Source organism: Sarcophilus harrisii, chromosome 5, assembly GCF_902635505.1.
Source record: "Sarcophilus harrisii chromosome 5, mSarHar1.11, whole genome shotgun sequence".
Taxonomy (NCBI): Eukaryota; Metazoa; Chordata; class Mammalia; order Dasyuromorphia; family Dasyuridae; genus Sarcophilus; species Sarcophilus harrisii.
The window spans coordinates 66,591,539-66,606,912 of NC_045430.1; the positions used below are offsets into that span (position 1 = coordinate 66,591,539).

Sequence of the window (15,374 nt, forward strand, 5' to 3'; positions counted from 1 at the left end):
CCTGGGACAGCTGCTACATGGTTCTGGGATTGAACATGTTCTACTGCCTGTGGCCTAATTTCTGATAAAACTTGGTGGTTAGAGCTTTGATGTTCAACAAGTTTTACTGCAGTTAGTGCTTCAGGTCCAAACATCTGGATGTCCATGGAAACTAGACATACTAACATATCTGAAACATTAAAATAAAAACAAAGATTACATTTGTGATATATTTTAATTTTCAAAAACACATAGACTGCACATTCTGAATTTTAAGTACCATAGTTTAAAAAGGATTCTCACAAGTGACAAAGATAGTACTACTATGCTCTTTATAGATGAGAAAATGAAGTCTCAGGTAAGCTAAATAGCTTTTCCACAGTCACATGGCTATTAGTGTTGTAGTAATGAGTATAACTCATGCCTTCTAATTCCAAAATTAGCACAGTTTCTACCATACTATTTTGCTTCCTGGATTATAGACTCATTCAATCAATAAGTATTTAAGTACTTATTATGTGCCAAAAGCTAGAAACAAAAGAACGGACGAATCACCATTAAGTTTATATTCTAATGGGTTTGGGGGTAGTGCAAGGGTGTGATATTCATTAAAATATATATTCAGAATAGATTCAGAGTTAATATGGAGAGTTACAGAAAGTCACTCAATATAGAGTAGTTTGGGAGGAAGGGCAATATCAATTAAAGGAATCAGGAAACTTTCATGCACAAGACAGCAACTGAACTACTTCTCATAGGAAGAAAGGGACTCTGTAAGGTGGAGGTACTAGGAATACCAGGACCAGGGAGGTATCTAGCTCTCAGGCAAAGAGACAGGAGGAGGAATGTCATGAATAAGGAACACCATCAACTAACAAGTCCAGTTTGGCTTGATCAGAGAGTGTGGGAGGAGGAATAAATGTCCCATGAGACTAGAAAAAATAGGCTGGGCCGGGTTATGTAAGACTATTTGTTGATAAGCAGGAACATTTCTATTATTTTATGTGTCTATCCACATGTGTGTGTGTGTATGTGTGGCCACTGAAACTGGCTGAGTAGGTAAGTTACATGGTCCTATCTGTGAATAAAGAAAATGAATTTGATAGCAGTATAAAGGATGGACTGGAGGGGTGAGACAAAGCAAGAATGCTAGGAGACTGTTGCAATCATGTGGGTGAAAGGTGAGCAGGGCCTGAATGAAGAAGACAGCTGTTTAATGGCGAGAGGGGGTCAGGAGAGAGAAAGCATGGATGTAACAAGTGAAGAAAAGGAAGGAGTCTAGGAGATTTCCAAGATTACAAACCTAGGAAACTAGAATAAAAGTGGTTTCTCTGAAAATCTGGAAAATTAGGAAGTGTGACAAAGATATTGAATTGGTAAACAAAAAAAAATGAGAAGGAGGGGGTTCAAATCACAGAGCAATGTCATAAAAACACAGAGGGAATATTTGGAGGTGGGGGCAACAGCAGCAACAGTAACAAGTAGTAACATTTATGTAATGCTTTGAGATTTGCAAAATGCTTTTCAAAAATGATCCCATTTTATCCTCACAACTACAGGAGGAAGGTGAATTCTTCATCCTCATTTACAGATGTGGAAACTGAGGCAGAGGGTAAGTTGTTTGCCCAGAGTTACTTGCTGGTAACTGTCTGAATGCCAATTAGAACTCAGATATTCCTGAATCCCAGCTGAGCATTCTATGCCCTGTGCCACCAAATGAAAGAAATAGACCAAGAAAACTAAAGACTACAAAAAAAGCAATTTGGCAATTTTGTAGGGGGATGCAGCTGAGTGAAAGAGGAATAAACCTGATTTAAAAGGCCTGAAGAATAGGTTAGGAGAGAAGAGGGAGCAACTTTTTCAAGAAGTTTCACAGTGAAAAGGCGGTGTCTGGGAGCAGTTTTTCAATTTTGGAAGAGCTTTTTATGTCTGAAGGGAGGAAGAAAAGCACTAGTTGGATGAGATGGATAAGGGAGAGGGTGCATGCCAGCTGCTGGAGAAGGAGTGAGGGGATGAGGGTAAGTGCACACATCTGGGAGGTCAGTCTTGACAAGGCTAAGGGACACTGCTCTGTTAGAGACTGGAGGAAAGGACACATTAGCAGGACACATGACAGTAGGTGCAGAGAAGAGGCATTTACACTGAATGAGTCCAGTTTTTTGAGTAAGAAGCAAGGTCCTGAGCTGAGAAGGGCCAGGGAAAGGCCATGAGGAGCTTCAGGAAGGGAAAGATTTAAAAGGGAAAATAGAAGAACTTCTCAGCCACAGTGAGGATCCAGGTAAGGATGGATAACATGAATTTGTAAATCAAAACATGATCTCTCCTTTTCCTAAACAGAGAGGGATAGTCAATATTTTTTAAGTTGTCAAAAAATTTTATAGCAATTATTTCCCAATGTATTTTCTCCCACCTTCCCTAACAGGCACCCACACTGAAACATTCCTCATAACAAAGAAAAACAGATAAAATTGATCAGCAAATTGATTGAATGTACTCAGCTTTCTTAATTTTCTAACTTTACTGTCAAAAATATTGTTTCATTTACGTTACTCTACTTGTATATATTGTTCTATTGGTTTTGCTTACTTCACTTCTTATCAGTTCAGAAAATATTCTGTTCTTCAATGAATTAGTCATATTCATTTTTAAAAGCAACAATAGTAGTTCATTACTAAAAACTATTTACCACTTTTTTTTTCAATCATTCCCAACTTATTCTAGTTTGTTGCTTTTTTCCTCCTCCATTCCGTACTGTGATATATATATATATATGTATAATATGTCCCCCTCTTTTTTTTTTTTTGACTTTGACTTCCTATAAATAGAGTATTAAGATTTGCTGGAAGATAATTATCAATTTTAAATCCATGTTCAGTAACCAAACTATTAAAAAAAAAAAAAAAAAAAAAAAGGAAAAGTTATTTTGCTGCCAATTCCCCAACTTTCTGGAAGGTGAACGCTGTGTAGAAGCTATGATACTTACCATTTCTGTATGTATCACAGTTTCAGCATATCTCAGTTAAAATTGCAGCAATAGAAAGAGGTCTCTAAAGATTAATATGCCTCTTCCTCCCCCCAAAATTAAGCCCAAAGTAATATGACTTTCTTAGTATTTTTGCCAAGATAAATATTCTTATGCAAAAAAAAGGAACTCACTAGAGTGCTCCAGGTTCAATCTTACCTATGCTTTTTTCCACTTTTGCAATTTTTGTACAAGCAACATCTCCCATTTCTGTGAGCATATATAGCACCTCAAGAGTTGAAATTACAAGTAGTACATCAGGCAAAGTGAGATGACAAATGATCTCTTTATAAGATTCCTGATCAACATATTCACAGATTAAAACACCATTATCTTCTGCTTTGCAAAGATTTCCCAAAATTTCCATGCCTGAAAAATACGTAAATATTTTTAATAAACGAGAAGTGATTTTCTGATTGTAAAAGATGGGCTAGGTATGTATATAGATATTTACCTCTCATTTTTAAAAATCTATCTCTTGACATTAAACATTTTGTAACAGTATGAAACATTAGATGAGTAGTTTTGAAATCAACAGGATCCAAAAGAAGCTGGAAAAAAACAAAAAAACTTTCAAGTAAATAACATGTTCTTTGTTCTACATCTTATCTAAAGTCTATTATTCAAAATAAAGGTAAAAAAATGCTCAAAATTTGTTAAGTGGTGGTACTGAAATGTATAATTGTTAAAATGGAAACATCATATTCTTAAATATCATGAGTTTAACTTCTTTCTTTTTTTGTAAAATTCTAAAACCAAAATTTTTGATTCTATTTCAAAACCTCCTGCCTTTCCTTCCTGAATTTTAAGCAAGGAAAATAATACATTTAATTTAAATCATATATTGATAAAGGTAAAAGTTTAGAATCAACAATGTTATAAAGAAAAAATGTTTTTCCTTCATTCTGATAGTACTTACCTCTGCTGCAATATTTCCTAATGTATCAAGTCCCAATTGCCTTAAAGAAATAAAATGACTATGAGCAGAAAGTAATAAGAAACGAAGACAAGTACGATTAGCTGCCAAAAGTTTAACATTGCCCTCCTCAAAGGAAAGATTTCGCAAAATCACTGCTATCTGAAGTACTCGCTGTCCTTCAATATCATTAATGCCCAGCTTGCGAGGTGGATGAAATAAAGATTCCCAAATCCATTCTCCAGATGTATTTTCTGTGACAACAAAGATATTAATTTTAGAAATAAATTTTCCTACTGATTAAAGAAAAAAATATTTAATCATTTGACATTTGTTAACTCACCTTGAGATTTGTTTTTGTCAGAAATGAGATCTCGTACTTCATTATCATCTACAATATCTTTCCAAAACTGAAAAGAGATTTTAAAATTATTTTTAACTTCTAAAGTGTGATTATTTCTTGAAAATCAATGATACAACTAATTTATTACTATAGAGCATTCACAAATTTCATTACAGTAAATAGGTCAAGTCCTACTTAATCTGATTCTAAGATTGTTAAAAAAAAAAAAAAACAGCTTTGTTTTCTATTGCTGAAATGGATGTAATAATTTTTCTGAAGCATAATTTTTGTACCTTAAATACACAAATGATCTCAAAGAACTTAGACCTTTGCTTTCTATGAAATCATTTATATGCCTATCCATTATATATCACAACTAGTGAAAAATAGGTAAGACTAGATTAAGAATTACAAAACAAATGAATCTTCTACTCTGAAATTCTGCAATTCTACAGAATCGATAAATGATTTTTGTTTAAAATGAAAATATACTTTATGTTCTATAAAATTGTTGCTTGTTGTTTTTCTTCAGTTTAATATATACTAGCAGAGATGACTTTAAAGAAATACTTCAATTTAGAATTTTTACATATATCTATATCAATATTTTTCAAATCAGCAAATACCAACAATTTAACAGTAACATATAATCATTTTCTAAAGCAATGTTTTTAAGGTTTAAATATTATTTTGTACAAATATCATTAGAATGCAGTCCTTTTAGTATAAAGAGTAATAAATTATCCTGCTATTTCAAACTTCTTTTCCAACTGAAAAGATATAAGAAATATATGATATAAAGTATACAAATGAATATTATCTGATATACTAATAATTGGATTAAAATAGAATCACTGAGTTTTAGCCAATATGATGTATACAGGTGTCAGTGATAAAACATTGCAAACATCTTTTAATTTAATTATATTCAAAAGAAACAACACAGGTAAATTGGATAAAATTACAATAGCATCTTACATTTAGAAGATATATTTAAATAAGAAAATCCAGGAACTAGAGTGGGAATCATTACAAAAAGCATTTGGTTAATGATTAATGGAGGAAGAAATAGAGTGGTAATTACACTAGAGAACCTCATAGACCACTTGGTCAGAAATAGGAAACAGATGAATATTCAGGAAACTGATCACAATTATTGATTGCACAAAGCCATGATATTAAAAAAAAGTGGAGCTCCAATTATCTGAACATCAGCTGGAGATCTTTCTCTACCAAAAGCTAAAGAGGGAATAATTATTTGTCTTGACTTAAATTATAATTTATAAAAAAGTGTAGAAAACAACTAAGGCAAAATTATATACTACATATGATATTAATCAGTAAGGAAGAAATAGTTTCAGTGGTTTAAAAAACAAAAAGGAATCTTGGGAAAACAATTTTCCCAACACTTTGCTCCAGAAGTCAGCTTAGAAGAGTCCAGAGGATCTTAGCAACGAAATTCTAGAGATGAAGATAAGATAATGAAGCAAAAGCCTGAGCTCTTCCCAGCTTCCCTCCAAACAACTTTAAATCACATCTCAAAGTACATTCCAGAGTGGCAGAACCCACACAAAAATGAGGTACAACAATTTCCCAGCCCAAAAAAACAGAGAAGAACTGCAGTAATGGTGTGCCTCACTTGGGTAAAAAGAGAACACATCTCACAACTGGCACAGTGCCCATACAAGCCACTTGGAGATCTCTAGCACCAATGGGCACAGCTGGCCAACTGTGAGGCCGGAGGATGCTTGCGGGGCACCACACACAACCACCGAAATCATCTGGTCCAGAGGCTACCGTGTACCAGGTGTAGCAAGACTGGATAATCCCAGTTATGCAGGTGAACCACCAACACTGGAATGCAACTTATCAGTGATCAGGCTCCAGCCCTGGCACAAGAAGTTTGGACAGTGTCCCTTATACCCCAGGAGCAGAATTTAAGTTTGAAAATCACAAAATATGGTAGTGAGGGAGCAAAATACAAAGTTTTAAAAGCCCATGCCATATAAAGCTACTATGGTGACAAAGAAATCAAAATAAAATCTCATTTGAAGAAAAGAAAAATAGCAAAACACTTACAAGCAAAGCTTGAAAGAAAAATATGAATTGGTGTCAAATCTCAGAATGCCTCCTGGAAGAAGTCAAAAGGGATTTTAAAAATCACATAAGAGAGGTAGAAGAAAAATTGGGAAAATAAATAAGAGAGATGCAAAAGAATCATGAAAAAAGGATTGAAAACTTGCTAAACAGAGTACAAAAAATATCAAAAGATGTATAAAAACTAACCAAAAAAAAGTAGAATTTGTCAAAAGAAAAACACGTCACAAATGCTCAATGAGGAAAATAATTCCTTAAAAATTAGACCTGGGCAAGTAGACGCTAATGATTGAGACATCAAGAATAAATCAAACAAAATCAGAACAATGAAAAAACAGAAAAAAATATAAAATACCTCATTGGAAAACAGATATGGGGAGAGAATTTGAGAATTATTGGACTACCTAAAAACCATGATCAAAAAAGAGATTGGATAGCACCCTTCAAGAAATTATAAAAACAAACAAAAAAAAAAATTACCCTGAATCCTAGAGGGCAAAATAGTAATTTAAAAAATCTACAATGATAAGGAAGAAAAGGTTGCAAGGAGAGAGAAAAAGTATAATCAGAGTAAAAAACAAGATAGGGAAATACAGTTAGTAATCATAAGTGTGCGTATAAATGGGATGAATGTACCCCATAATGAAAGCAGGTTGCAGAGAAGATTAAAAACAAGAACCTGGGTAGCCAGGTTCTGCACTGAATAAAACACTGATCTGAAGTCAGTAGTCAAATCTAATCTCAGACACTTGACACTTACTAATTGTATGATGCTGGGTAAGCCACTTAACCACTATTGCCTTACAAACAAAACCCCACAAAAACAAAGAATGCTACACTATGTTGTTTATGAGAAAAGACATTTGAAACAGAGACACACACAAGAAAATTTAGAGCTCAATTTTTAAAGAAATTGATGTTAGAATTGTCTTTATAAGTAATTGGGGAAAAATTAATGTTAAAAATTGTCTTTACAACTGTAACTGGGGAAAATCATTTTTAAAATGTAAGCACCTTTTTAATTCTATTTTTGTATCTTTAGCATTTAGCACCAGGTCTACCACACAGCAAGCACTTAAAAAATTGCTGTTGATTTAGAAGATAGCAGATACTCCCTCTTGAAACTATCTATGTAAAGGATGGACAAACAATTGTCATATCTATTGTAGAAAGGACCCTTTTAGGGGCAAGAGTTGGATAAAATGGTCTCTGAATCCCTTTCCATTCTAAAGTTGTGATTCTATTCCATCACCTCAAAAAGAAAACAGAATTTGTTATATAAAGAACTATAAAGAAAGAATTACTCTTTTTATTTGATGTTGAAAAGAAATTTATTCTTATGAAGTCATACACATGGATATATCTTTTCACAGGTATAGCAATAATCTATCCATACTTTCTTAACCAGTGTGAATCTTGCAGCAAATAAGCTGGAGCATCTCCTTTATTTTTTTTTCTATTCTGTACAATTTCTCAAATGTAATTCAAATCTCATATCAAATGAAAAATTGTTAAGCAACTTGCCAAGAACTTACTAAGCACTGGGTATACAAACTGAAATAAAGCTGTCTCTGTCTTCAAAGATTCCAGGAGGAGAAACAACACTGAAGAGCGATGGGAAGGGAGAAATATTTTATAGAAAGAATAATGATTGGACAATGCAATTAACAGAGAAGTTCTTGTTAGGAACAGCAATGTTGATCTGATTACTATTCTCTGAGCTACAGTTTGGTGAGGAGAAATGAGAAAAAAGGAGTATGATAAGTCTGTACTAGATACAGTAAAATGCTTATCAGAACCTAATGTCACAGGGATGGAAGCCTTAGTCCAATACACAAGCACAAGCTGCAGACTTCTCTGAAACATGACACTGCTGATCACTACCTCCCCTTTGCCTTCTTTGAGTCATCATGTCATGCTTCTCTCTTGCTTCTCCTACCTATGACTTTCTCTTAGATAGCTGTGTTGGGTCATCATCCATATCATGCTCCAATAATTGTGTCTGCTCTGGTCCAGGCTCTGATCTCTTCCCTTTATCATCTGTCTGTGAAATAATTAACTCTACATAGATAAATCTCAAATCCAGTCCTAGTTCTGAGCTCCAGTCCTCCCTAAACTGCCACCTATTACTAGACATTTCCAATGTATGTCTCAAATACAGCATGTCCAAATAAGTACACATTAACTTTCCCTTTGATACCCACTTCCCTTCTGACTTTCCCTGTTCAGGATACATCAGGGTGGGTGGGAAAGGGGCGTATGATTTCATTATTTTAGAGAAATTAGTTTAGATGAGGAAACTTACTAATTCAGAGATTGGAGAACTGGAAAAATTCAGAGAATTGTTCTCTATATTAGGGATTTTAAGAGAGTTGCCTTGAAGCTGAAGTGACTTGAACACAGGTAACACAGTATGTGTAAAGAGGTAGGAAGAAAACCCAGGTTTTCCTGAAATTTAAGCCATACTATATACAGTAAGACTATATGTTATCTCTCAAAATGTTCCCATTTCTATCAAGGGAACCACTCATTTTTACTCATCCAGGCTCATATTCTGTGTCATTTTAGACTTTTTATTCTCAATCTTATCCCACCTATCCAGTTAGTTGATGAATCTATTTATCTCCACAACCTTCTCTAGCTGTTGATGTCTATCCACTCACTTACCACCTTAGTTTGGGCCCTTATTCTCTGTCCAGTTGCCAATTTTAATTGAACTCCTCGCCTTGTTTCATCCCTCTCTAATCCCTTCTTCACACAGCTGTCAGAGTGTAAGTCTGACCAAATCTTTTTTCCTATTCAATAAATTCCAGAGGATCTTTATTGTTCCCACGACAAAATAAAAGCTCCTGTTGGGCATTTAAAGCCCTTCCCAATCAGGGCTCAATCTATCCTTTCAACTTACACATTACTCTGGGACTCTATGTTATATTGGCACACTGGACAACTCTGCTATCCATAATGCTCTATCTACAATCACTGTTCCTTTACCCTCGCTATCCTCTGGGCCCAAGATGCATTCTTTTCTCCCAATTCTTAGAATTACTAGTTTTTTTTGAAGATTCAGGCCATGAACCACTTTATATACATAATTTCTTTTTTTCATTTCCAGCCACCTACCAGTGCTTTAACCTCCAAAAAAACACCAAAAACAACAACAAATTCATCTTTCTTGATCTACCCATGTATCTATTTCTCCCTCAAGGGAATTTAAACTCCTTGAGGGCAGGAACCCTTTCATTTTTGTCTTTGTACTTTAAGGCCTAAAATGGTGCCGACACAAAGTAGGAACTTAAAATAATGATTCTACTCAATTATCAGTATAGCTCATTGATTGATTGTCAATCATTCATATGCATACCCACAGAAAAACTAACTCAATAGGTCACTGATTCAGAAGGATGTTACATGATCAACATAAAATTTTTGTTTTGATTTATTTTTCCATTGTTTCATTTGACTGAAGATTTCATTAAGGAGGTTTTGTAGTGTTTCAGGGCAAGATGCAATTAATTGATATTATGTCATTTATTCTAGTGGAGAATTTCAGAATCAACAGGGAATATGTCACTTATATTCTTCATATTACATCTTTCATGACATTAATACACATTTTACATCATTATCATCCTTCCTATACTCCACAGTCCAGGAAAAACTGGCTTCTTGCTTTTCTTCATATAGAGTACTCCACCTACCTTCTCCATATCCTAACACTGACCCACATCTGGAATATAGTCACCCCTCAATTTTATCTTTCAGAATCTATCATCCTCTGCAAGCACCAACTTTTCCTGATCCAAAGTGGTAGTATCACCTCCCTAAGTACCCTGATACTTTTGTTTTTTAACTCGATACATACTTTTATCAGAACATGTGGTCTCCTCAATAGAATATAATACCAGGAAGAGAGATTGCTTCACTTTTTTTGTCTTTGTATCTCCAGTACATAATGCAGTGGACTCTTGATAGATGCTTGCTGACTAATTTTTTTTTTTAATTTTACATTTTGCTTGATATCAATATTTTACAAACCACCTAAAAAAAGTGATTTCCAAGACCATGTCACAAAATCTTAACTAAAAGGATGAAAGCCATTAAGACTACATTTTATTCTATCAAATAAATGCATTTTTAAAGATCAACAATACATAACCCTGAGAAATCACAGGATCATTCTCAAATGTAATAATTCAGAACTGTTAGGGATTTCAAGAGCCATCAAGTTCAATCAACATTTTACAATATTAAGTCAGATGCAGAGAGGATTAATAACTTACCTGACAACATGGAGCCAGAACGCTTTCCCCTGGCTCTATATACTGCCGGCCTTTATATGCTTTCATCCAAGATGTTCCCAATGCACAGACAACAATATCCTTACAGATTTCTACTCTCTAGGAATCTTCTTTTCTTTCAAATATTTTGCTAACCAATCCTTGAAATCTTTTTAAATTGTGTTGTCACACAAGCCCAGATTACTTCTATATTTACTTGGCTATTATGCCCATTCTTTTCTACTTAATTGCTGCTGTAACTTCTGTAAACAAAATGACTTCCCTTTGACATTTATAAGAGATTTCCTCATCCCCACTTCCAGTCTCTTTGTTTCTTGAAGAGATAGGGAGGAGAGAGATACACTGGTAAAAATGGGTGAAATAAAAAAGACTTTTAAAATAAAATTAAACCTTTTATAATCTAGCTCTTGGGAGGCCTTTCCAGGTATATTAATAGTACATTCCTTACTCACTTTTTAGTCCATGTTTGCTGCTCAACCATGGATATTCCATTTCCCTGCTGCTGCCTCTGACCCTAACTCCAATAACCCTATTTTGCCACTTCTGACTCTTAAAATTTCTACCTTCCTTCAAAACTCAGCTCAAATACCACCTCCTACATAAGACCTTTTCCTGCTTCTAATGCTAGTATCTTCCCACCCCAAAATTTGTTCATTTTTATAAATATATCTAAATATGTTGTTTTCCACAATAAAATTTAAACTCTGCCAGAAAGTGTTCATTTTTGTCTTCACATCCCCAGTGCTTAAAAATACCTGCTGATTTTAACAGTCTTCCAGCTAAAAATCACAAAGCCTCCTCTTTGTGATTACTGTTTTCTATCGGTGAAACTCCTTTAAAGTTTTTCTCCATATCTCAACTTTTTGAATCAACAACTTGTTCAAATAGATCCCTTTGAAAATTCTTTAATTATGCTAAATACTTTTCCTCATTTTAAATTTACCCTCCATTCTAATTTTTAATCTTTCTTTGATGAATTAAATACACAAAGATTGTTAATGACTGTTAAAATTGTAAAGTCATTTGATTATTTTTTCTTTTAAGAACTAATTTCATTTTCCATGTCTTTTGGTGATTGCTACAGTGCTTTCTTCTCATATCTTGAAAACAAACAAACAAACAACTGGTATGTAGTCACGAGGTTTCAGAAGTATTCATAAGTCTTTGGTCTCTAATTTTATGTCCTCAATTTGTATTTATTTTCTAAGAGATTTGTTGCCATGTTCTCCATGCTTACCTTCACATCAAAGTTATTCAATGCCAAAGTTGATTTAATTTGAAGAATCTTATTAAGTTTTAAAAATTTCATAAATGTAGTTTATAATTAAAAAAAAAAAAAGAATCAGTTTTCAAAAATGACTTGACAGAATAGAATGAGCAAAAGTTAATATGATGAAATTTTATGGGGAAATTTAAAATAATACATTTGGGTTTTTTCAAGAATCAAATACAAAGGATACATGACATCCTGACATAGCAAAACTAACTTAGGACTGATAATGTAGAATTTTTGGTGGAAAAGCTGAATATAATTTGTGACATGGACCCAAAAAATTAAAAATATCCACAGATTGCATTAACAGAAGCAACAGAAGACAGTGCCATCATACTTGCTCCAGATCAAGCAATAAAAACATTCCATGTGTTCAGTTCTGGGAAGCATATTGTAGAGAGTGTATTAAATTACAGCATATCCAAAGGAAAGAGAACAGGATGGTTTAAGGACTGGCATACAGGGATGGCTTGACGGAATAATTGAGGTTTATCCTGAAGAAAGACATGAGGGAGATAAAGCAACTGTCTTCAACTATTTTATCATCATGTAGAAGGCTTAGAAAACTTTTCCACTTGATTCTATGGTATAATGTGTGAACACTGAAGAGAGAGACATTAATATTGAAAGTATAGTTTCCAAAAGTGGAAGAGTCTAAGTGGCAAATTGCTAGGGATGTTGTATGGGGAATTTTTGTTCAAAACAGTAAAGCTAGATGATTTCTGAGAGGTCCCTTTCAATTTTGTGATTCTGTGAGTTGTAGGTTTCCCTAGGATATCTAGATGTTGGAAGATAGGAAATGGAATTGTAAAAGAGTTTGGAATTAAAGGAATAAAATTTGAAGTTGCCACACAGTAATGATAATTAAGAGAATTGATAACATTGCCAAGAGTCAAAGTAAAAGATGTCTCACTGAATCCTCACAAAACACTAAATTTCTTGTATATAAAGACAGTGTAGAATAGTGGGAAAAGCAGTGACTGTGGGATTAAGATATATTTTGAATTTTGATTGTGAATCCTGCCTAAATCGAGTTACATGGAAATGAGGTCATTTTACTTGCTCTTAAGTCTCAATTTCCTCACCTGTAAAATGAGGATTATATAGTACCTACATCACAGGATTGTTAAAAGCAAATGAGAACTCCTTTGAAAATATATTTCTTATTGTTCCTCTATGTATTCTACTCAAGCAGACCTAAATTCCTCAAACTTAACACTCTTATGCCTACATTTTAAAATATATTCTCTTCTCATCATTGTCATCCTAAGTTTCCATCAACTCAATTCTCACTTCCTATCATGAACGTTTTCTGTTTAATTTTCTTTTATATACTTTTTGATTTAAATATCACATATCTCCAGTAGAATAAAATTCTTAAAGACAAGGGTTTTGTTTTGTTTTTGGCTAACTCAATTGGGATTAAGTGACTTGCCGAGGGTCACACAGCTAAGAAATGTTAAATGTCTGAGACTAGATTTGAACTCAGGTCCTAGTGCTCTATTTCAGGGCTGGTGCTCTATCCACTGTACCACCTAGCTGCCCCTTTTTTGTTTTTGTTTTTTTTTGGTCTCTGTATTCCCAAATCCTAACACAGAATAGGTACTCAAATGTTAGCTATTATTATTAGTAGTAGTATGCATTTCTTACATCTTATTTTTAAAATCTCAGTATATATGCCTCCATTATACAGTAAATACTCTAAAATTAGGATCCAACTGCATTTGAATTTGTATTTCTATCAAAGCCTAGCTTTTTACATTGTAAAAATTGAACAAATGTTTACATGAATGATGACTGTCTTTAAAAAAAATCTTCCTTTATTCTATTAAATCAGGTTTTTTTGAAAAAGGTCCTGGAATAATGTGTTATTAGTAACTATGTAGTTAGAAAGCAATCACTATTACCTAAGTAAACAAACAAAAACACCACCACATTCCCTTTGCTCAGAATATTTTTTCCAGTGGAGTTTCTTCCTGTTCCTCTTAAGTAAAAGAGCTAGAGTTCAATATTATTTGCCATTTTTGTTCACTCAATCTTTTTAACTATTCATTAAATTCATTTATCCCAATACTTCCCATCTTCGTTGATACATTGACAATACATAAATTTCATTTTCTCTTTACTGGTTTTTAACTTTTCACTCATTTCTTACTATTGTCCTCAGTGATTTATTTATATATTCAAATTTCCTATTCACTTCATCTGAACAACTCAACTCTAATGATTTCCCATTATTCTCATAGTTCAATCACTCAATAGCATAAGCATACCTTGCTTGGCCCCCATTACTACACCATGCATCCGTGCATCTGTGATCTCATTAACATGGTAAGATCATATCACAACTCAGTAATACTTTAAATGAAGCATATCTCATCCTTCTCAGTCTAAAAGGCAAATACTTAAGTACCTCCATAAATTCTTTATTGTGGGGGCCTATATATGTTGGGCTTCCTGCTCTAGATTTCATGACATTTTGTGGAATATGCCTCAGATCTCTTTCTGAACTTTTCTTCTATTCATACATACAGTTTGGGGAAATCTTTGTTGGTAATATCATACCTACTCACACCCACTGGCATCTCTTCATCACCATTTGAGTGACTAGCATTAAAAAGATGGCTTTGTTTCCGTGAGAAGCTAGGAGGAGTTAAAGCACTAGGACGTTTCCCACTTTCAACTGGTCCTACTTGCTTTTTCCTTCTATTCTTTCTGGGCATAGTTTATTGTTTGTCTGCATAGTCTGCCAAGACATATATGTACTTGTAAACTAGTACTATAAGCATATAATTATTATCCAACTACATATCATAGGTTGGATAATAATCATTCTTCATTCAGTTAAATTTTTCCGGTGCATATAATTAAATATAATGTCAGACTGCATATTCTTGAACTTAGTTCATCTGCAAAATCACAAAACCTTAACCACAACAAGTTTTATTTGAACTTGGGGATTTCTACTATTTAAATCCTTAAATCTAAGCCACCCCTATCATCTGTTATCTACTTTTCTTTTGGCCTTCAAACTGTTGCTAAAAAAAGTCTCCTCACTGGAACACTATAAACTCATGCCTTTTATATATTCAACTAAGGTCTCATTGTCTTCAGTAATATTTTTATTCTTGACTTGTTGATTCCATAATACATTTCTCCAAAGAGATTGCTACACACCTTTTCTATAAATCTCCAGTAACCATTCTACCTCCCTTTCCCTCATATCTAATGACTTCATTACATATTTAGTAAGACAGAGGCCATCTGTGCAGAGACTAAGCATTTCTCCACTTTTAATTTTTTCTGTATCGTCTTGATCTCTTTCCATTCTTTTTCAAGGAAAGAGATGTCCCCCATCCTTATTAGACTATTCAGGCTTCTTTGCTTTTCATCCATTCTACCTCCTTCAAGCAGTATTGTCAATTATCAAGTTATATCTCCTCCAA

General features: G+C 33.8%; 1 protein-coding gene across 2 annotated transcripts in view; it reads right to left on the reverse strand.

The window, feature by feature from the left end:
* ARID2 (AT-rich interaction domain 2) overlaps positions 1 to 15,374 on the reverse strand; it is a 203,508-nt gene that overhangs the window by 54,088 nt on the left and 134,046 nt on the right. For both annotated transcript variants that reach the window (XM_031940372.1, XM_031940371.1), the window contains 5 exons: positions 4,261 to 4,327; positions 3,921 to 4,171; positions 3,456 to 3,552; positions 3,161 to 3,370; positions 2 to 169 (listed from right to left, as the gene is read on the reverse strand). In XM_031940372.1, coding sequence (XP_031796232.1) covers positions 2 to 169; positions 3,161 to 3,370; positions 3,456 to 3,552; positions 3,921 to 4,171; positions 4,261 to 4,327 — 793 coding nt within the window. The remainder of the gene's footprint in view (position 1; positions 170 to 3,160; positions 3,371 to 3,455; positions 3,553 to 3,920; positions 4,172 to 4,260; positions 4,328 to 15,374) is intronic.